The 23,985-nt window shown below is 41.2% G+C and overlaps 1 protein-coding gene across 1 annotated transcript; it reads right to left on the bottom strand.

The window, feature by feature from the left end:
- Window positions 1-1,587: 1,587 nt before the first annotated feature.
- tagapb (T cell activation RhoGTPase activating protein b) lies at window positions 1,588-23,551 on the bottom strand. Its single transcript, XM_061704727.1, has 14 exons — window positions 23,350-23,551; window positions 22,020-22,105; window positions 17,118-17,288; window positions 14,367-14,531; window positions 12,522-12,563; window positions 11,144-11,228; window positions 11,013-11,060; window positions 9,505-9,574; window positions 9,112-9,257; window positions 8,066-8,227; window positions 5,332-5,441; window positions 5,067-5,253; window positions 4,886-4,967; window positions 1,588-3,690 (listed from the first exon to the last, which is right to left on the bottom strand). The coding sequence occupies exons 1-14, from the start codon at window positions 23,422-23,424 to the stop codon at window positions 2,570-2,572; spliced, it is 2,550 nt and encodes an 849-aa protein (XP_061560711.1). The 5' UTR covers window positions 23,425-23,551; the 3' UTR covers window positions 1,588-2,569.
- Window positions 23,552-23,985: the final 434 nt, after the last annotated feature.

Below are 23,985 nucleotides of genomic sequence, written 5' to 3'. Positions count from 1 at the left end.
CACCCAGTGGCTTATTGATGATACTTCAAGATGGCTAACTATCACAATCTGCCATAATCCAGGCGTTTGGCCCTTAATATTTTATAATGTTATTAGCGTACAGCCACTTGACTAGCTGAGCCACGACCATGAATTGCTTTTCATTTTCAAATTGCACCTTTTTCCTTTCACACTGCGCCAAGAATCGATGAACAAGAGGCAGGCAGTAATATACAGTCACGTCATGAAATGTTAATTATATATTTAAGCCTTTACAGGCGAAGGCACTAAATGACTTGAGTCAAAGTGCCCAGGCAGCAAAGAAATGAAATTATAATGAATTGTGTTTGCTGATGTCTGCATGCACTACACACAGTACACACAGAGCAGTGTATGAAACTGCTGCCTGAATTGACTATCTTTTATGTCCCTATGGGTGTTTATTTCTGTTACATAACAGTGTGGCTAATTAATATGTTAACCGCCTCCACACTGGGTTTCTCCACCCATTATATGACTAACTAGGCTGGGATCAGATCCAGATCCACTTTTAAGGAACAGCCAGAGTCCTGTATTTACAGTATGTTTGGTGACGTGTCCATACACCACATACTGCACACTAGTAGTGCTGCCTTCATTAGTGAAAATGATTTTATTTATTTCCCCACCAACCAACCCTCTGGGCTTTGCTTCGGCAGGTAGAAGCAAGCAGCTGGCGGGAGCACGGTATGTCTAGACGGTATGTGCCCCGCGCATGTCTGGTGACCTGTCCAGGATGCCCAAAGTCAGCTATGATACGCTTTAGCGCACCTGCGACCATAATGGCAATGACTGATATAGACAATGTATGGATGAATGCACAATTATGTCCTCTTTTAAAATAACGCACTTCAAACTAGATTGTAATGAGGGGAACTGCATTTGTCAACATTGCCATGATGAACCAGGATCACTTTTGTGGTTTATTTTGTTGTTGGACCAGCCAGGACACCTATTGTGCTGTGTTGCTGCTAAAAGAGCTTAACAATATTTACTTCAAGATATGAAGTTACAACCCAGAAATGCTAGCTTAGTGTTGGCATGTACAGGACAATATCCATCAATCCGTTCACTTAACTGCCTATCTTTACTAGGGTCGCGGTTACAGTACAATATACAGTACATATTAGTTGAATATGCTTCTTTAAGTCCACAGCTTCTTCACTGTTGTCGATTTGTATGTATGAAAGTGACTAATGCTTGAATATATATGAAATTAAATATTTCAGATGTCAGCAATGATCACTTGATCATCATTTTCTTGTCTTGAATTAAACCAACTCGCTCATATCAAACACGGAAGGAAGAAGATTTAAGAGGAACAATAATTCAGAGAAAAAACAAATCTGTCCATGTGACTGTTTCTGGTTTCCTTTTTTTTTTTGGAGCGTATGTGTCAGAACACAGTGTTCTCTCAATGACTCACTTTGTTGCATAACAACTGGAGCAAATAGAAGTTGATCTTGACAGTAGTTTTTCAATCATATAACTGACCACCATTTATTCCACTCCCAGTTGCTGTAATCCGTATTGCTACTGTTCTTTTTCAGTTTACAAATAAAAAAACTATTATTGTCAACAATGTCATTTAATGTAGTGGAACAAGAAGGCCATTACAACAAGCAAGGAAAACACATACTTAAGTCACGACTGTATTTAAATATAGTAAAGTGCAAAAGTTCAAGGCCATTATTATAGTGTTGTGTAGCTTTGCAAAAATTACCATATTTGTCTCTTCAATTGTATACAAGCAGATGATACAAAAAACTGAAAAAAGGCTCAAGTGAAAAGCATTTAGTGTGACAACCCCCCCACCCCCGTAGTACACGTTTATTTGCCATTTACATTATTATACTTCAATAGCTTGTAAGAAGCTGGACTGTACATGACAATCAGTATTATTTACTAGTTAAAAATGCACACTGTTCCCATTTTTTTATATCAAAATGCCCGTCATTAAAACAACACAGGTTGTGGTGGCCAAAGACTTTTGCACATTACTGCATTAAATATTAAAATCAAAACAAACAGACAAACATACTTTAATAGCTTCATTTTGATGGACTAAATATGTATCAATACTGTACATTTGTACTCAATAATAGTACTACTCGGGAAGTAGTAATACGACTACGCAGGAATGGCATCTACTGTATGTGTAAACATTTATACATATGTGGTATACATGTAGCACACAGAATTCAGAGAACAATAAACCAATTGCATTATATGAAAACGCATTTCTCCAACAGAGTTTGACCGCAGGGAGAGAGAAAGAAAAGCTCATTTTCAATTGCTGCAGCCTGGAAACACAGTCCCTTTGTCATGAGGCTGCCAGCGTTATGTCATAGTCCAAAATGACTGAATCGTGGGGGAGCAATTGGGGGCACAATGTCCTGCTGAGGCACAATTATCGGGGGAAAATCCAATTCCAGCCAAAAGTAGAACACACAGAGTGAAAACTGGCCCGAAAGCTATGGGTTGTGTGCCTCGAAGACACGGGTTGAGTATAATTAGTCATTTACTTTATGTGCAGCCGTCTGATGTTCAGTCAAACATAGGACTCTTTAGCATATGGAAATTCCTCAAACGCAGACTGGCTGCATCTCCGTGATACGGCCTCCCGATGACCCGCTGCGGACACGGACTCGGACACGGCCCTCTGGCGGGTGATCAGGTTGCCCTCTGCACTTTCATCTTGTGCTTCTCGCTTGCAACTGTCAGTGCGGCGGCTGTCGAAGTAGCTCGGCGGGAAGGAATAATTCCCAGAAGACGGGCGGGATCTTCTTTCCAGAGCTACGGCGTCATATACAGTCATGGAACCGTAACGCGGCACAAGAGGCGCGTTGTGCACCGCCTGCTCGTACGGAGGCGGCCTGCAGGGCAGCCTACTGTCGATCTGCCTGAACACTTCGATGGCTGACAGGGGCCGCTGCTTGGGCTCGGTCGGAGAGAGCGCTTCTCTCTGAGAGTCCTCCTGGAGCGTTCCACAAGGGAAGGCGTTATCGTTCTGGTGCTCCTTCTTCAGGCTATTCCTGCTGAAACCTCCTAAGCTCCTGGTGCGCATCAGGACCTTACAGGCAGCTCTTAACGAATTTGAACGCTTGGTCTCACTTGAAATCAACACCGGTGAGTCCTCCTCAGGCCTCGGAGGATCCACGATGTTGTGGCTTGTTCTCCTGGAGCATGGTGGCGAGCCTGCCGGCGAGCTGGTGAACACGGAGCTCTCGGATTGGTTGGAGGCGGCGCTCTCGAGGGAAGAGCTAGAGCAGCCCGTGACTTGATTCCCGGTGTAGCTAAGCCGGTCTATGTTAGAGCAGCTGCTCAGTTTTGAAAAAGACAAACCAGGCCGCTGGTTTCCTCTTTGTCCCGTTTGCCAGAAGGAATCTTCAGAGATCTGCTTTTTCAAAGGCTGCTCTGCGAAGTTCTCAACGGAGCAGTCGTCGTGACTCCTGGAATGGCCGCAGAGGTTCAACGCGTCGACCGAGGGCAGGATGATGGGCTCGGAGCAGCGACGGTTGAAGGCAGGCTTGGAATTGAAGATCGCGTCGGACGAAGATGTCGAAATGGTGACGCTGAGGCTGGGAGACGATCCGCTTCCCCCGGTGTCGCCATCTCCGTCCGGATCGGTACTGTCGTACGCCGAGTCGTGATGCTGGGAGGACACAGAGTCTGCAAAAAAACAAAAAGCTCCATTAATAAGTGTGCATGTGTGTAAAGGTTTCAGGTATCGCTACTTTACTTGAGCATGTATTTCTCTGATGACAATTTCGCTTTTAATTCCCAACATTTGAAAACATATCTGCACTTTCTACTCCTTACTTTGTCAAAATCGACTCGTTAAACCGTCACCTGCTCAGACCACGTCAAACTTTTGACGCAATGTAGACCGCTTGTCTAATGCGATTTTGGTGAAGTTGATCGAGGTGCTGGCAGAAAGATACAAACTCTGGAAATGTGTAATATTTCATTCATAAATATATCAACAGCGTGCATTGAACCCTCTGAATTATAATATAAATCAATTAATTGAACACATTATTATATTATAATATAATATTTGTTTAAATCATCCCACATACTGGGCAACATGCAGCTTTGTGTGGTTGGAGGGGGTAAACGAACGATCGTTGGAGAGCATCTAGATCAATGAGGTCCGCGGAGATATTTAAGTCGCCAGCGGTTTTTCACCAGCTTATTTTGTATTTAATAAGGGTACCCGCTAATGTTCAATGCTCCAGTCATGCATGGATCGCTTAGTCCTCTATAGTCCGCATATAAAGATATCGCCATGTAAGACTATTTGCGCCGCTTTAAAGGGAATGAAAGAAGTGGCTTTGATTGGGCAGGGTTGAAGTCGGCTATGGTGATGCTCACACAAGTCCAGACGACCCATTTTAAATGCGTTGGGGGTATACCGGCCCATGAAATTACCAAAACTGGGTGTAGCCCGCCTCCTCGCAGAGTTATGCCAAACGCAGCGCTGGATTTGTACTAGTCATGAAAATAGAACCCTGAGTGTTGTAGTAACATTCTATTCCAAAAAAGTAATGCCACCATCGTAGAAGCCATGGCTAACGTATTTTTGTTTCGAATGCTAATGCCAGCCTACTATTGCTAGCGTTGCTAGTTTGTTGAAGTTAGATATGCATTCTCTGTGACGATTTATGGCGATGACACACTTTCATAATCACATGATGACTTTTGTGAATCACGCTCGTGCATGTTAGTGAGGGTCGTGGCTTTGGTCAGGCTCTGGGGGGGGGGGGGGGGGGGGGGGGGGGGGGGTTAATGAAGTGAGGCCACATTCAAATCTTGCCAGCAATTTTAACACTAACTCCCCTCTAATATGTATTTTGTTAGGCACCTTCATCTGTATCCAGGAGGTGTGGGATATTCTCTCCAAGGATCTCACAGTGTTCAATCAGGAATTGAGTGAGCTCTGTGACCTGCAGCATAGAAAAATAAAGAACTAAATATCAACATGGCAAGTTTTTTTTTTTTTTTTTGCACCATGCAGCTCGAGAGCACAAGATGCATCGAGCTACCTTTTTCATCGTCTCCTTCTGCTCTTCAAGCTGCGTGACCTCCATTTGCAGCAAGGTCGGGGCGATGCACACCGCTAGGTTGTAGGCGTCCATCTTGTTGTGGTCAGCATTCTCAAGGATGTGATAGAGGACGCAGGCGAGGTACTGCAGGAGGAGCTTGTTGGGACCGGGGAGCTTGTTTACCACTCTGAAGAGAGGAGGATGAATTTCCCAATTCTTATTTAGTCACAGTATGTAATGATGCCACTGAGAGTCATTAGCCCACCTTCTGAGCTCTTGCTCTCTCTGCTGGCTCTCTTCCCCCTGCAGAGCAGTCATCCACTCTTTGTAAAGTTCACACACCAGCAGGCTCCCAGGAAGGTCTTTCAGAAAACTCTAATAACAGTAAAGAGAGCCCGAATTTAGACCTGAGACAGCAACGTATTATTATGGAAAATTAAAAGGAAATTGTGCGGAAAGGAAATTACATGGTGAAGCCCCTTAAAAGGTAAGAAGGGAAAATTTAAGTGCTTGCAAAATTATGCATACATTTTTCAAGTATAATTTGCAATGGCAGAGTACAGGAAATTATGCATTGTGACTTCTTCTTCTTTTCCTTTCGGCTTGTTTCTTTTAGGGGTCGCCACTGCGTGTCATCCTTTTCCATGTAAGCCTATCACCTACATTCTCCTCTCGAACACCAACTGCCCTCATATCTTCCCTCACGACATCCATCAACCTTCTCTTTGGTCTTCCTCTAGCTCTCTTGCCTGGCAGCTCCATCCTCGTCATCCTTCTACCAACATACTCACTATTTCTCCTCTGGACGTGTCCAAACCATCGAAGTCTGCTCTCTCTAACTTTGTCTCCAAAACATCGAACCTCGGGTGTCCCTCTGATGAGCTCATTTCTAATTTTATCCAACCTGGTCACTCCGAGAGCGAACCTCAACATCTTCATTTCTCCCACCTCCAGCTCTGCTTCCTGTTGTCTCTTCAGTGCCACTGTCTGTAATCCGTACATCATGGCAGGCGTCACCACTGTTTTAGAAACTTTGCCCTTCATCCTAGCAGATACGCTTCTGTCACATAACACGCCTGACACCTTCCTCCACCCGTTCCAACCTGCTTGGACCCGTTTCTTCACTTCCTGACCACACTCACCATTGCTCTGGACGGTTGACCCCAAGAATTTAAAGTCCGCCGTCTCCCTGTAGCCTCACTCTTCCCCCACCACCCCTCTCATTCATGCACATATATTCTGTTTTACTTTGGCTCCCTGCTTTCAGTGCAGATCACAATGTCATCTGCAAACATCATGGTCCACGGGATTCCAGTCTAACCTCATCTGTCAGCCTATCCATCACCACTGCAAACAGGAAGGGGCTCAGGGCTGATCCCTGATGCAGTCCCACTTTCACCTTAAATTCGTCTGTCACACCTACGGCACACCTCACCGCTGTTCTGCTGCCCTCGTACATGTCCTGTAATATTCTAACATACTTCTCTGCCACTCCAGACTTCGGCATTCAGTACCACAGTTCCTCTCTGGGTACTCTGTCATAGGCCTTCTCTAGATCTACAAAGACACAATGTAGCTCTTTCTGACCTTCTCTGTACTTTTCCATCAACATCCTCAAGTCAAATAATAGATCTGTGGTACTCTTTCTAGGCATGAATCCCTACTGTTACTCGCAAATACTCACTTCTGTCCTGAGTCTAGCCTCCACTACTCTTTCATAACTTAATTGTGTGGCTCATCAACTTTATTCCTCTATAGTTCCCACAGCTCTGCACATCACACTTGTTCTTAAAAAGGGGCACCAGCACACTTTTCCTCCTTCCTCAGGCATCTTCTCACGCGCTAGAATTCTATCGAACAAGCTGGTCAAAAACTCCACAACCACCTCTCCTAGATGCTTCCATACCTCCACAGGAATGTCATCAGGACCAACTGCCTTTCCATTTTTCATCCTCTTTAATGCCTTTCTAACTTCCCCCTTACTAATCATTGCCACTTCCTGGTCCACCACACTTGCCTCCTCTACTCTCCCTTCTCTCTTATTTTCCTCATTCATCAACTCCTCCAAGTATTCTTTCCATCTAGCTAGCACACTGCTGGCACCAGTCAACATATTTCCATCTCTATCCTTCGTCACCCTAACCTGCTGCACATCCTTCCTATCTCTATCCCTCTGTCTGGCCAACCTGTATAGGTCATTTTCTCCTTCTTTAGTGTCCAACCTGCCATACATGTCATCATATGCCTCGTTTGGCCTTTGCCACCTCTACCTTTTCCCTGTGTCGCATCTCAATATATTCCTTTCGCCTCTCCTTGGTCCTCTCAGTGTCCCACTTCTTTTTAGCTAACCTTTTTCCTTGTATGATTTCCTGTACTGTGAGGTTCCACCACCAAGTCTCCTTCTCTCCTTTCCTGCCAGAAGATACACCAAGTACTCTCCTGCCTGCCTCTCTGATCACCTTGGCTGCAGTGGTCCAGTCTTCTGGAAGCTTCTCCTGTCCACTGAGAGCCTGTCTCACCTCTTCCCGAAAAGCTGCACAACATTACTCCTGTCTCAGCTTCCAACACATAGTTCTCTGCTCTGCCTTTGTCATCCTAATCTTCCTCCCCACCACCAGAGTCATTTTACACAGCAAATGAAATGATGCATTGTGACTATAATGCAACAATAAATGTACAAATGCAGTTTGTCACAATACAGATGTACAAAATGGGCTAAAATACCTGTAAGACAAGACAACGTAATATGACAGAGCATAAATTAATGCAAGGTAATCCTATGTAAGGTAATCGAATGTAGTGTAACATAGAATAGAAGGTAAGGTAATGTAATCCCTCATAAAGTAACGCAAAATAACATCGTAAGGTAACATCATGCAATAGGGAATGTAACAAGTAAGTTAAAAACACAACATCAAGTAAGTAAGGAAAGTAGTGCAGTGCAGCAAAATGTTGGTTGAAGTACACGTTAATTCCGTGATATCAGAAGAGGGACATACTTTGAGCAGCCCGACCAACAGAGCCACAGGCTGCGCCTTCATGTCCACTTCCAGGCCGCCGTCGAGCCGATCCCTGACGACCCTCATGTTCTTGTTATTGCACGGCTTCCGAAACACTCCCTCTGTGGACGGCCCCCTTTTCCTCAGCAACACCAGCATCTCCTGGCCGGAGGAATCGTAGTCAGATTACCATAACAACAGTGGTGGGTAGAGACGAATGGGAGTAAAAATTAAAGCATGCAACACGTGTGCTCAGATGGTTTCTTGTGCTAATTAAGAGACCCGAACAATCAGCCAGTCTGTGTTTGATTCTTTTTTTAGCTCATTTTTGGCAATATTCCGCCACATACAGATATAGTCTGTGATTTATTTATTTATTTTCGCGCCTTTTACTGCATTGAGTTTTCAATTACACAACATGAGTCAGTATAAAATATCCTTTCATTTTTATTTTTTGCACAATGTACAGGTTGCAAAACAACCTCAATCATGTCTTCAGTACCACATTTTTTCTTATATTGCTAATAGTAAAGCTTCCACTTCTCCAAATTAAAATGTAACTCCTCTCTATGGTCAGCAAATGGTATCTCCCCTTCTTACATCAAAATTGTGTTATTCATTTGCTCCATTGGAGTGCAGTGAGCCATTAAAAAGCTCTTTTGGAAATATGAAAATATTGCAGTACATGAACTTGCTGCCTTGTCCACAAATTGATAACTCATCAAATCTGATTCAAATTGTATGGTTCAATAACAAGGAATTTAAAAAAAAAAAAAAAGCTTGTTTTTGTGCATTTTAAGTGGCCACGATAAAGCCAAACAGTACAATTTGATGTAAACAGTGTATTACTTATATTTTTAAGGAGCATGAGGTGGAAATGCTAAAATCAGATAGAAAAAAAAAAGAAAAAAAAACACCCTTGTGAAGTTTCATTCCATTGCATTAACATATCTAAAATGGTGCAAAAAAAAAAAAAAAAAAGGAAGCGAGGTCCACACAAATGGTCAGCATTGCGCTCAAAGGTTAAGGTCAAACGAATGACTTACTGTGATGGGTTTAGGGAGAGAGCTGTCATCCGGACACACTTTGCAGAGGGGCCGTCCAAAAAGCTGAGTCTTGGCGTCTGACCGAGTTGCTTTGCTGATGAAAGTCGAGCCCTTCTTCAGCTTCCTCACCAAGCTCCACTTAGTTTCTGCCGGGAGCAATATTGTTCCATCCATCAGCTTGACAAATGTATGCATTTACGTGCAATTCAACTCATTCTCCAGAAGTGTGTACGAGGAGTGCCATTGTGACAGAGAGTCTTCGCACTTGTCTGTTTCCTCTTTCTGTACTTTGCTTTCGTGCCACTGCTCACATGGCACTTTTTGCAGGGCTCCTCCCTGTTGCAAACTTGCCATTGAGGAACATCTGCAAAAAGGAAGTTGATCTCAACTCACCAAGTGTCTGCAACAGCTTTTCATCTTGGTTATTCAACAACTGGGACACAGCCGAAGTATTTACATCTCCCTGGCAACAAAAGAAAACGCTTTTTGAGTATGAAAGAGGAACAGGAGAATGCGGGGAGGAAAAAAGGAAGGCTTATTTCTTCTAATTTCTTCCTCCAGCCAACAACTTTGGTCAGAATGCCTACCGCAGTGGTAACGAGTACTCATCACGGACTCAAAATAAGACCACATTTTCATTTTTATACATCATTTGTGTATCCAACCGCATTATATTGTGCAAAAAAAACGAAAAAACAACAGACAATACACAATAGACAGCTTGTATTGTAAAGTCCCGGTGCAAAATCCAATCTTTTCATTCAAACACAACATCCATAACCATAAACATTCTGTTTTATTTAGATTAATATATGTACTATGTCAATAACGGGCACAGTATGTTCAGGTTCACGTCACCGGAACATCCTCTAAAACGGGTGTTGAACTTGTTTTCACAGCCGGCTACATCATTATTATAGTTATGGTTGCCCATAGAGGGCCGCTTATTTTGTAACCGTGGAACCGTATCAATGTATAATCATTATTGGTGTACCGGTAACGAGGCGTAATGGTACGGCAAAAATCGCAGCCTTGCTTTTAAGGTCCCAGTTTGGTTCATATTCATTAAAGTAATTGACAAAATAAAAAAAAAAATGTAAGTCTTATTTTTTTAAACAGATTTAGAAAATAACAATACAACAACAAAATAGCAAATAAACAAAATAATGGATACAATAAGTATTGCATAACATATAACAGCTTTAATGTTTCCTTGTAAGGACAGCGCAACGTCAATAGTTTGTCTTCTTTTTAGTGAACAAACAATGCAGACAAGTGCAGCAGTAACAGTTTGATCAGTCTGAATGATTATGATATATAAACCCCAATGGCGGTTTGTTGATAGTGCTTTTTTTTTTTTTCATGCTGAAGCCGGGTTTACACGGAGCCTTTTATTCCGATTACAATTAGGTTAGGGGCCCAAACCGAATAAAAATGCTCCATATAAACACCTCAATCGAAAAAAAAAAAAGAAAAGCTGCAACCAAATGGAATTCCATTCGGTTTGACAGGGGTGAAATATTCCTTTTCCCAAACCGATTCAGTCATGTAAACGGTTCAATCGGAATATGGAATGCTCCGTTCTGTCTGCTTATGCTCTGCCTTGACACAAATGCGCAGGGACATCATCGTTTACAGACTTGAAAATCTGATGATAATTGTGCTCAAATGAGTTCAACGTGATTTAAAAAGCCTATTGCTCGCCATCACGTCTGCTCGCCAGAGGTCGAGATACGCCATGTTTGTTTACAGAGTCGATGTGTGGCCATTTACTCCTGTGTATGTTCCATACACAAAAATCTGAAATGTACCGTTACACTGCCAATAATCTCCCGTCATATTTCTACATAATTGCCTTAGAATTGAGTTAGCATTATTATTAAAAGGAGAATTATACTTACATCAAAGTTGACTAACATTTCCATGCCGCCTCCGATGAGATTTTTTGTCTTAATGATAAATGGAGAAATTATCAGTCAGAGCTTTTAAGCTAAGCTTTTCCATTCTGTAAAGACAGTCGCAGTATACTTACTGCAGTGATGCCACCTAATACTTTCATGAGGATGTCTGGACAAGAAGAAGCACAACCAGCCCTGGCTCTTGCCTCTTGTATTTTACTGCAAAAAAAATATTGAATAACACATAAATATAAAGGAAAGTCAATGGAAAGCCACATTTGTCATTTTTGGCAGGGTTGGCAGAGAGGAACCCTATTTTATTATATATTACGTAAGATCAATTTGAATACAACATACGTTACGTTTTGACACTTTCATTATTTTTTAATTAATCTGAAAGATAAATTGCGTGCCTTGGTGCTGCTGTTTTGGTTAGCAATGGAGTTCGAAAGAGCTCAAGGGTGAACTATTTAGTGTTTGTGTGAACAATGGCAACTATGAACTGAGATTATTGATACAGTTAGCTAATGTTAGCTAATAGCTAATGTTTTTTTTTCCTAATAGGACAAGGGAGGCATCTATTTTGGAAACATTCATTTGCGGATGAAATTTATGGGCAGACCTGAAAAGGCTTATGCGAGCAAGGTGACCTACAAACTTGCCTCAATTAGACCAGTTCTGTCTGGAGAAATGGGCCAAGATTCCTGCCAACTATTGTGAAAGGCTTGGGGAAGGATATCCAAAACGTTTGGAGGCAATAGTACCAAATACTAATGAAATGTATGCAAACTTCTTACTTTGAAGAAATTAATCAAAAATTGCTTACGAAATCCTTCTCTCATTGTTCTGGCATTTAGTAAATAGAAATAAATTTGCTAATCCTAATCGACCTAAAACCGTTTAGTCTGATTTCATGTGAGACAATGCGAAAAAAAAAGTGTCTTTTGATAGTGTATTTAAATGTATGGTTTCAACTGTATACTGTATGCATGTGGGATGCATTTTGCTACTGTACATGTGTGAATAATGTTATTTATGTGTGTATCTACAGTATGTGTATACAGTTTACTGCTCCTAATCTGTATTATCTTAATTTTTCTACTCTTTTCTGAAGTTTCATTCTTACCTACCAGGCTACGACAGATGGAAATTTGCTACAAAGTTATAACTGCCATATTTTCAGTACATGGTCCCTGACAAATAAACTAAATGTAATAATATGATACGTGATGATAATAAATGAAAAAACAACAAATAAAATTCATACAATGATAATATTGGGAAACAAATGTCAACATCTTGAGAATTACAGGCATTCATCCTCATTTTCATGTAGCATTTTCATTGCATGACTACAATTTAGACGAGGTTAAGCAATAATACATAAATTAACGGTCCGTTTTACCATCATCAAATCTGCTGCCCAATCCTGCTAAAATCCAGATAATCTCTTATGTAAGCATACAAACTGAAATACCTTCAACGATATAAACAATAGTTGGAGTCTCCTACCTGTGGAGGGTATCAAACCAGCGTGCCTTCACCTCAGGAGAACTGCAAGGTAAATGTCAACATGAGTATGACTTTCTAGTCCACACCGCATCAATCAAACAAGGACTGAGACCACGCGTGCTGTCACGGGGCTCTTGACGAGGTGGAAAGTAGAACTCAGTCAGTCATGGGAACAGGAAGCTGCGTCACGGCGTCCCCCGACCAAACAACCTCCACTTCCTCCTTGCTTGCTCTTTGCAGACCATCAGTGGAAAGTGACAGGTGCTTACACCTTTAAAACTAATGCAGCTTGAACCCACGTTGACTGTCTAATTGACGCAGTGGAGCAATACTGTATTGTCTGATTCTAATACTATATTATGGGAAATTTGGATCATTTACATAATAAACAGCCCTGAGGCAAGTTTCTCAGCCCATGATTGGGCAGCTAGGCTACGACATCTACATCTCCGGAGCTCTATCATGTCAACGCCAAAAGGTAAACAGAGCAGCAGTGTTAGTATGAATTAAAAATGTAACCATCTCATAATTGGCATATAATCAAATGTTTGGCTAAGCTGTCGACATGGGAGTGGGGGTATTTGTCTTTGCCCGTACCGTGCGTCAAACGGCTACATTAATTGACAAAGTGTTATTTCAGCGGTTTTGTGATGAAGTGCTGCCTCCACGAGCAGAAAATGTCATCAAAACTTTGTGGGCCCTTGCTGTACGGGGAGTTAAATTAGCCACTGATGGCTTTGCGATTCATTTGCAGTCTGGACCAGGACAGGTAAACATCTCCTGCTCGGGGTGGAGTCGAGTGGCTAAGTTGGCTGTAGTCGCTTGCCTTGTCACATGCCCAAGCTCAGTCGTCATGGTAACGAAAGCAATATTTGGCATTAGCATCCCCCCCAAAAACAGTGAAGTGTAACAAGTAGAAGTGTGTCATAAGTCATCAACCTTTGTGTATTTTGACCAAAGAATGCCAGAGACTTTTTATTAAGACACCTGGGAACTGTTTTACTGTAAATTGTGTGTGTGTGTGGGGGGGGGGGGGGGGATGCATAACTGCATGGACTTCTTTAAATGACTTCATGAATTATCTTCTAGTGGCGAACTGACAACTTTTGGTCAAATACTTTAGGAGACATTTCTTCTGAATGTGTTACTGTACTTTATTAGAAGAAACAGACGGATTTCCACAGAAACTCGGAGGGGAATCGATATGACCGACAACGCCACCATTTCATTCCTATTTTGCAATATCTCGTCTTGTGATGCTGCCGAGTGAACTTTCTCTTTGGTATTTCCCTATTTTCATATAGGCCACAGATCACATGAGCGCTTACTATCAGCCATTGTCTTACGCTAACGGTCAAATAAGAGACAAACTGCCAGTGTCCTTTAAATGCATTGCTATTTTTCACATACTGTGTTCCACATATTGTTCCAGAGGTGCAAATGGATGGATGGATGGATAGCTAGATAGATGGATAAAATTGTCTAAAATGCATTTATAAAATTAAGACTTACAAATCCTAACCAACCCTCAATTGATTATTTGATTAAAAGCTGTGTCCCAATAGTTTTGTTTCTGCAATGTAGTACAATGGGAAGAAAAAAGTATGTTAACCTTTTGGAATTTTTTACATTTCTGCATAACTTGGTCAATAAGTGTGGTCTGCTTAAACTAGTACCACGCAAAATATGTTTACATTCACGGGACAGACCGTTTATTCTTGTGATTTCGATTGAAATGAATTTAAACAGAAATTCTAAAGCGTTCACATGCTTTTTCCTTCCACTGAAATAAAACTTTGGCTTCTTCTGTGAGCGTGTGCCCCATCTTGCTGAGTGTCAACTCACCAAAAACACACCAGACAAAAAGTGAGGCCCCAAGCCAAGGCGAGGGTCACGCTGAGATCCGCGTCCTCCGCCGTTCCCTCGTCGTGCTCGGCCTCATCTTGGAAAGCGTGAAGCCAGACGTCCTCCAGTTTCACTCGGTGTTCGACACGGTAGCTGGATGTCGACCTGCGCAGAAGCAGGGGATGAAATTTGCTAGACTTTTTCCAAAATCAGTCAGGACCAAGCGCTCCAGATATCCACAAAGGCGCTGCAGTATACTTGTCAACAAGAAAAACATCTCACAGTCCGTTGACATTAATTACTGTATGCCTTGGTATGCGTCCCTACTGGAACAGTGGGCAGGCTGTGGTAGAGAAATGAAAGTGATTTGCCTCCCACTTGGGAACTTCAAAACTTCCATCCATTCTTACTAATGCAGTACAGTAATGATGCTGACTTTCAGTTTATACATATTTCGTCGCAAAGATTATTTTTTTTTTTAAACCTGGAAAGCAATCATTTTTTCATGTTATTATGAAGCAACAAGGGACACTAAAAAGTTGTCTTATTTGAGTTTAGTTATTCATCCACTGTGAATTTTTAATCATAATTTATAAAGACATTTTTCTCACTTATATGTATTGTTTAAAGCAGTGTTTACCAACCTGTATTGAGCCAAGGCCAAATCTCACGGCACACCACCAAACATAAATTTCACAAAGTTATATAAAGTATACTGAAATAATAATGATCTTCTCTCAGTTAACTCGCAAGTTGACTACTCAGAATGAAGTCTGGGCCTGTTTAGTGTAACACAAAGCTATCATTCTGTTGTATGATTGAAAGGTGGACACACAGGTTGCACCTTATGCCATTTCGCGGAAGAACATAATTGGAACTGTATGCGGTAGGGATAAATGAACAAAGACACATTATTTTTAATAAATACATTATTTATTTTTTTGTGAAACTGAAATGAAAAAAATGAAACTGGAAAATTTCCCATGGCAAACCTGATGACGTCTCATGTCACAGCGGTTGGGAATCGTTTAAAGGGCAACACTGTGTTGTGTTCCATCCATCCATCCATCCATCTATTTTCTCCTCACTAGGGTCGCGGGCGTGCTGGAGCCTATCCCAGCTATCAACACCCTCAACTGGTTGCCAGCCAATCGCAGGTTATGTTCCAATATTTGGAAAGAAAACAATATTTTTCCACTGCAAGAGGTTTCTGTTTAGTTGCAGCCACAATGACTAAACAAAGGCGGTTGGTCTCTGTGGACATTCCCTAGCAGTCTGCATATAAAGTCTAAAAACACACATTTTGCCTTTACTTCCCCTTTCACTCACCTATTCTGATTCTGTTATTACTCTCGTGAATATAAGATGCCCTTACTATAACCCTATCCACTTTGAAATGACAGTAAAAAAAATGTTTACTAAGAATGTTTTTTTTTGCATGGCAGAATATAGCATGTTTAACAAATTGTGGCTATCTTGTTTGTTGAGTGTATCGTGCCATTTCTTTCGAACACCTATAGAGGTGTATATTCCTCCTGGAATGTACAGTAAGCCTGTATAATATCATGATTATTACTATGACTTTCCATCTAGCTATATATATCTGTCATAACAATGATGGCAATCATATTGCCAATAGTTAAGCAGAAAGCGATTTGCTGTTTCGCTCCAAATTATTAATTACAGCCAAATGTTGAGTTTAAGAGAATTTTGATTTGATCTCCTGGCTAGAAAAGACAAAAAAAAATGTCAAAAGAATTTGTCTTATAGATATTAATGAAAAATATTTAGACTTGTAACTTTTTTTTTTTACTTTGGAAATTAGTCATATCCTTGGTCTTGTCAGACAATTTTGAAGACATCTTTAGTAACATTCGGATCGTGGAAACTGCTATATAAATAACCTATTTCTAGTCAAATATACATTTAGAAATTGGGATGTGCATGTATTGAAAAAGAGTATGAATCATTTTGGAAAATATGTGGTGGTGGGAGTGGTTTAGTTTGGTGGTTCAGTCCTGACAGTTTCAAGCAGAAATTTGCTCCCTTCTCAGACTGATTTTTGCGGTAAATATGAGTGATGGAAGATGACACAGATGAATGGGATGTGACTTGTTCGGTTGGATTTACAGTGCGAGATTCAAGCGACACAGTTCCAATTTTTTTGCCCTCAAGCGGCACAATGTGGACATAACGTCGTAGCAGCGTAAAGAGGAAAAAAACACAGGGAATCTGATATCGTCAGCTCAGACTCAAGCCTCTTCGAAATGTGGATTTGCTACCTGTGCCATTATACAACAGAAGTGCAACGGAAAGCAGAATGTGTTTTAGTGGGTGAAAATATGTTTGCAAATTGTGTCTAACTTGGTGAAAGGTGCTTAGGGTTCTACCAAAAGAGTGACCAATTCAACCAGGGGTCTCAGGGCAATGAGGATGTGGTTTAAACAATAGGGTTTTGCGTTTTAGCAAATGGGAAATACAGTGATAATGATATGAGCATTAAATATGAATTGGGCGGGCACTTGACCTGCAATGTAAATCCAGCCTTAGATTGTTTTTAATCTCACAGAAGAATTTTTAAAAAGGCTCTATTCTGGAATGGTAGAAGGAGAGCCATGGTTGGTCGGCTTCGACTTGGTTTTAGGAACCCTGCTCAATGGTGCGGTGCGAACCTGACCTTGTATGTAAAGTAGCAACTGTAACCAGAACGAACATGGGACTTCCCCATCTGCGTATCTTTTTCATACTCACTTGATCCTAGCGAAGACGATGACGTCACCGAAAAGGAAGAGGTGTCGCTCTCTGGTTTTTGTGCCCTCCGTCACGTGAACGCACTCGTCCAGCAGCAGCTCTCCGTTCTCGCTGGTGAGGCCGTGGACGAACGGACTGTGCTCCACTGAGACCCAGCAGGAGGTCTCCTCCCTGAGCGAGACCACACACACGCACACGGCACATGCACACACACGACACACACGCGCACACTTGTTAGTAGGAACCTGATACAGTATGTCAGTGGGGACTTACCTGACTTAATACACCTCTTTATCCCAACACTATCACATCTAATACCATACAAAAATGCAATATAACAGCAAGCAACTGTGCCCCATTCATTATCTGGTGCAGCTCAGAATCAATATTTACCTAATCTGACAAAATCATAAAATCAAATAAACCATGCTCATCAGAGATGCTGATTATTGTTGACGTGTTTTGCTAGTCGAACTTGGCTTGCTGTGGCTAGCCAATCAGAGGACATAAAAATGCTGCGCATATTATGGGAATTTGAAGTTGTATTGATTATAATAAGTGTCCCATTGCTGATATAGTTTAAGTGAGCGGCCCGCGCTACTGATTCTGAAGGCCCTGGGCAGATTAGATTTGACATGGCAGCACATATGATCTTAAATCTGATTGCTCAAAAAATCAAACATACACATGCTGGAAGCAGTGGAACAAAGAGAAATGCATTTTGGGCCAAATTTAACAAATCCGTCAATCAAGATGTCGGAAGGCAATCCAGACCACAGATTTCTGATGGAATTTGGACCACAATTGTTGACTGTGTCGTCAACCAGGCGTTGACATTCAGGGAGGCTGGACAATGGTCTGACCTCTTTTGATTCGGATTACTGTGACAACAACGTTTAGAATTTTTCTGAATCAGAACAGGTGAGTCATGACATGAACACTATTGCTGTGTTTATAGTCATCTCCTGGCAAAAGTTAGACAGCTACTGTACTGTAATTGTCTGTTGTCTACTGTACTCTAATGCTTTGCTTTCATTCACTTCTAGAATCAACAGACTACCACAACCTGGCAGGAGAAAGAAACTCTTCATTTGTGAATGGCAAGCAGCCATTGTGGCCATGGCCAAGAATCAAACTTGAGGGTGATGGTGAAAATCCCCAATTCATTGTGGATGAGGCTGGCTTCAGTCTAGAGAAGGTCAGGAGATGAGGGAGGAACGTCATGGGGCAGAGGGTCACCGATAAAGTGCCGAGCCAGAGTTCAGTAGGATTTTGACTTTTTTTGTTTGTTTTTTTGACATTGACAGCATCAAAGCAATTGAGAACTGTAAATTGAGCACCAACTTCCCATTGGGTATGAATGGGTTAAGCTGCTGCTGTTTCGCATTATCAGCTGCAGAAACTGATGGGAAAGCACCTGCTGAACGAAAACAACTGTGGCGTTGAACATGAAAATCAACCGCTATTAAAAACAAGCGCACAGTTTCAGTGAGCAAATAAAGGAACACTCTGTTTGAAAACAAAAACAAAACTAGTAGCATATCTGTTGCTTTTCACCCAAGTTTGACTCTAAATCAGTATGTCCAACACGTATTCAACGTCTGGAGGCACATGTCTCGACTGGAGTACGGTGGCCTTTCAAGGTCAGAAAGGTTTGCTGCAAAAGTTGCAGATCGAATTATCAACAGATAGATTATACAGTGAGAGTTCATTTTCGGTCTGCTTAACTTTGTTTTAAAAAGGCAACGACCTGGAAGTCATACAACATTACAAAATGAATTACCAGAGCTTTGGATTTTCTTCTGTATTAATGTACCCTCATTGGATTAGATACACGTGCACAATTTCGTAAAATCCGATACAAGAGCTGCATCAAAAACAAATCTGCCTTCCCTTCCCTATTTAATTGACATTATCAGAGAAGTCTTGATTTGACAATATATTTATCATTATAGTAAGTAGGCGGCACGGTGACCGACTGGTTAGAGCGTCAGCCTCACAGTTCTGAGGACCCGGGTTCAATCCCCGATCCCGCCTGTGTGGAGTTTGCATGTTCTCCCCGTCCGTGCCTGCGTGGGTTTTCTCCGGGCACTCCGGTTTCCTCCCACATCCCCAAAACATGCATTAATTGGAGACTCTAAATTGCCCGGAGGTGTGACTGTGAGTGCGACTGGTTGTTTGTTTGTATGTGCCCTGCGATTGGCTGGCAACCAGTTCAGGGTGTACCCCGCCTCCTGCCCGATTACAGCTGGGATAGGCTCCAGCACGCCCGCGACCCTAGTGGGGAGAAGCGGCTCAGAAAATGGATGGATGGATTATAGTAAGTACTATACTAAGTGTGGTTTACAGGTATAATATTGTGGAGTCTGATTCCTTATACGCACTACTGAACCCATGAGTTAAATCTCTTTGATGGCCAGTATATAAATAGACATGGCTGTCTCAACATTGCATATTGAATTCAGCTCGGAAAAAAGAAAGCTGGGGCTCAGCCCGCATTGGTGTTTAATATTACACGGACTAGCTTGCTTATCTTTTACTTCCCTTGACATTTTGTCTAGAGTGTTTACGTATTAAAATCTTAGCCAACCATCAATAAAATGCTTTTATTAAATGTCGGTAAAACCACTGGTGGTCATGACGACATTTCTTTCTCATGGAGAGTGCTTGTCAAATTGAAAACAAAGTGGCTGAACTAACTTTTGATAGTGATTGTGTTGTGTTGTGTAGAACAAAAAAGCTACAAAATAGCCATCCATTTCCACAGCCCTGTTTTTCTCATTAGAGTCCCAAGGACAGTGTTCATAAATGTATGCCAGTGACGTATTGTGACGGGCAGAACTATGAGATGCTCTTCTACTACCACTACCATCATCATTATTTCCATATACAGCTCTGGACAAAAATTAGGAGACCACTGCAAAATTATCAGCTTATGCCAATAAATGATCATTTAGCTGAAAAGAAATTGAAGTTTTAGGTATTAGCCCCAAGGCTCATCCTGGATTTTGAAGTACTCTTATTTGTCTTTTGTTTAATTACTTAATCCTGCAGTGGTCTATTTTTAAAGTTGTATATATTTTTGGGGAATATATTTTTCTAAATGGAAAAGTGGATACATAGGTTAATGACATAATTTCTGCCCTCTAACATGAAAGATCACTTCATTGTTCTGCCTGTCACTACACAGTCAATTGCTGGCATAGATAGATGAACAAAGATTTTCTCAAGATGTTTCTTTTTTATTGTAAAATGGGTGCATGGCTCAATAAAGGTTGGGTAACACTGCATGAATGTACCACAGCACACTGGTTGGGATTGGGAATCAGTGCCCTAGGTTACTGGCCGCCAAACAATTGCGTGACACAAACAACCATTCACATTCACACCTATGGAGAGTCTTCGATTAACCTAACGCGCGTGTTTTTTGTAACGTGGGAGGAAGAAGGAGTACCTGGAGAAATCCCACGCAAGCATGCGGAGAACAAGCAAAACTCGACACAGGAAGGCCACAGCTAAGATTCGACCGCAAACCTCAGAACTGTGAAGCAAATAAGCGAACCACGAGTCTGCCGCCATGTTGCTAGCTACTAAATAATAATAATAAAAAGAAAGTAAAGTATTTCATGAAAAAAAAGTGTAATTGGCTGAAGAGATTCCAGTGAGTCTTTATTTGAATCTTCCTTTACATTTCCTGTCATTTATGCTGTAAGATTTTGGGACTGTGAATAGCATCAGTTATGGTTCCTAATGTAAAGAAAATGAATGCCCGTGTCTCTCAAAGTCTAACAGCCAATTAAGAATAACGCATTTAAATAGTCGTGACTGGATCGTAATTACCACCAATTACGACATCATGCGTCCGTGGCTTGGTTAGCCTTCCTGTGTGTACTTCATTTCATTACAGTATGACTTTTAAATTCATGTATCACTTCAGCCCCACTCAAGAAAAAAAGGTCACGGCGTCCGCCCACTCATGAAAGTTGTCAGCTTTCGTTCGAGCGTTCCACTTTGTGGTGGTCTTCACACATAAGCAATGGTATTAAAAAACGAAAGTATGCCACGAGGAAGTGGCCCACACGTGAAAAATGTCACTCGACCGCACGGTGGGTGTGTTGAACACCACACAAATATGTTTGATTAATACAACGTACAGTAAATGAACCTCTGTACTGTATTACATTAAAGAAATTGGAATTTATTCTAACCCTGGTACTGTTAGAACTATGAAAATTCTTGTTTTTTGGGGGGGTTTTCAATAGAGAGAGTTTAGAGAACGGATGGGCAAACATTTTTGCTCAAGGTCCACATTTGATTTGTAAAACTTTTTTTTTTTAAATGTAAGGTATGGATAATACCTGTTTTTAATAATAAAATATTAATTAATGTTCATGCTTTATTTTATTAATTTAAATGTTTAAAAAGTATTTTTTGTGTTTATGTTTAAGTGTTTAAAAAGTGTTTTCATCAGTTTGAATGTGTTTAAATCATATGGGAGGGTTAAAACTATATTTTAAAAATTCATAAAGTTGTTCTATATCGCAAATCTATTGCAGATGGGTCTGGAGCGTATCCTTGCAAAAAACGGGGTTCACTGTAAATTGATCATAAACATAAATGCAGATACAGTCTAAGCAAAGAAACAGTTCTTCAATCAATTGATGTAAAAATGCCGTCTGTCTCATAGGATTTTAATAAAATGCCTTTTGTTGTACTAATCATTTGATGTTGAAAAAAGATGAACATCACTGAGTCATCTGTGTGAATGTCATTGTCTATTATGTAGTATATGTTATGACATATTTTGCGATTCAACATCTCCAGTTGCCAAACTTACTGTGACGGACAGCACTTGCTCTGACAGTTTAGTAGTAGTTATAGTTTTGGTGTTGTAATACTAACCTGATTGGAGACCACGGCATGCCCAAAGCCTTCCCCAAAACCAATGACGGGGCAGAGCGACGTCTCTGAGCCATATTTCGGAAGTGCTGCAAGTAACAAAAACAGAATTTTACAGCTTTATTAAAAGTAATATAACAGGGTTTTACATTTACCACCCAACATTAATTATTCAGCCTTTTGCTACCGCTGATCCTGTTCAGGGTCACAGGTGAGCTGGAGCTGATTCCACCTGACTTTGTTTTGTTTGTTTTTTAGACCAACAACACTTGTTACACTCACAAAACAACATCAAATCATTTAGTAAGAGTTATCTTATAGGCAATCTGTGTTTCTATTAGCTCTATAGCTTTTATTATGGTGGAGGCCATTGCTTTTACAGGACAAATTTAGCAATTTAATAATCGACTAATCTGTTGTTTATTTTTCAATTAATCTGATTCAGTTTTTCTTTTTTAAATTTCCATACCTTTACTCAAAAATGAGACATTATTTTGTAATTGAAAGGGCAGAAAATGCACGGTCATAATGATTACGATTCAGTTACCGGTTTGGTCTGTAGAAAATTGGCAAAAATGTAGATCATTGCTTTCCAAAGTAAAAAAAGATGTTTGCAAATGTCTTATTTTATCAAACACAAAGATAATCAGCCTGGTTTATTACTATCATAAATATTATTATGAATATTACTGTGTATATTATATTATATATATTAATATTACTGTGTATATTATATTAATATTACTGGGAGATTGCTGTATTTCAAAGGCATAAAAGGATTATTCATCCAACCATTTTATATAACGCCCTCATTAGGTTAGCGGGTGAGCTGGAGCTCATTCCAGCTGACTTTCGGAGTGAGGCAGGGTACCCTATCAGGGGCGACAACATGCAAACTCCACAAAGGAAGGACTCAGCCAAAATTCAAAGCCCAAACCTCAGAAATGTGAGTCGAGCTAACCAGACCCGTCAGAACTTCGTAGGCAAGTCTAATGCTAATTGGCAGAAAATCAGTGTCTCCAAACAACGCAGTTAATTGACATACAGCGTCTAGGATTAAGGCTGATTATTTGAGGTGTTCGAACACATTTTTCCCTAGTTCACTTCCATAATTCAGGATTGAATTCATTTCCAACCTGGCAAGTGCAACCTTACTTCAGTGGTGTCTTTGTATGCAGAGCTAGAATTGTTGTTTGTTTGCATCTGGATTGTGTTTCCCCAATTCACCATCATGTTTTCAATTTCAAGAGAACTGATCTGATGTCAAACCTTCATCTGTAATTACTTAATAACTTGTTTTCCCCACATGAGTGGCAAGCAGAACAATACTCACAGGACGCAGAGAGGTTCCAGCTTCGTCGTAGCTTCCTCTCCTCGTCGCGATGCCTCCGCAATACGAAGAATCCATGCTGGCGTCTCGTGGGGAGCTTCCTCCCGCTGTGCTGTGGGGTTGATTGACACCCTGCAAGTGGAAGGCAAAGGAGTGTTCAGTTCAAGGCCAGTGTTGCAAATGAGCAATTACCAAAGAGATTCCCCAAACTCCCCCTGACTGGTGCTAATGAGGGTTAGGACAGTAACAATGGAGGCCCGGCTGAGACAAAAATGATGGGGGTGGGCTTGACCCAGTCCTATGGTGCCAGTCTGATCCCAGTTGCCCCCCCTTCACCCGCCATCCCAACTTCTCTTCCCCCATGGATACATGTACGTACGTACTATTCCGCTCCATTGGTGCAGCTTTCTCACATAATGAGATCACCATGTGGCCCTGATTAAAAGCTTTTCTATACCGCTTTTCGTATTCGTATTCAGGAGAGCAGTAGCCAATCCCAACTGACTTTGGGCAAAAGACAAACTACACACCCTGGACTGGTTGCCAGTCAATCACTGAATCAGAATCCTCAGAATCGTCATCGGTCAACTATGTCAAAACCCAAAGGCAATTTGTATTCCGGAGGTTGCAGTCACTCGA

Source organism: Phycodurus eques, chromosome 18 (assembly GCF_024500275.1).
Source record: "Phycodurus eques isolate BA_2022a chromosome 18, UOR_Pequ_1.1, whole genome shotgun sequence".
Lineage (NCBI taxonomy): Eukaryota > Metazoa > Chordata > Actinopteri > Syngnathiformes > Syngnathidae > Phycodurus > Phycodurus eques.
The sequence above is the reverse complement of the archived record's forward strand: the minus strand, read 5'-3'. Positions and strand labels throughout refer to the sequence as shown.

Coding starts and splice junctions, on each gene's coding strand:
- tagapb (XM_061704727.1), bottom strand. CDS start 23,424: ATGGATTCTTCGTATTGCGGAGGCATCGCGACGAGGAGAGGAAGCTAC. Junction 22,106..23,349: donor CTGGAACCTCTCTGCGTCCT/GTGAGTATTGTT, acceptor TGTTACTTGCAG/CACTTCCGAAATATGGCTCA. Junction 12,564..14,366: donor TTTTGTCTGGTGTGTTTTTG/GTGAGTTGACAC, acceptor TTTACCTTGCAG/TTCTCCTGAGGTGAAGGCAC.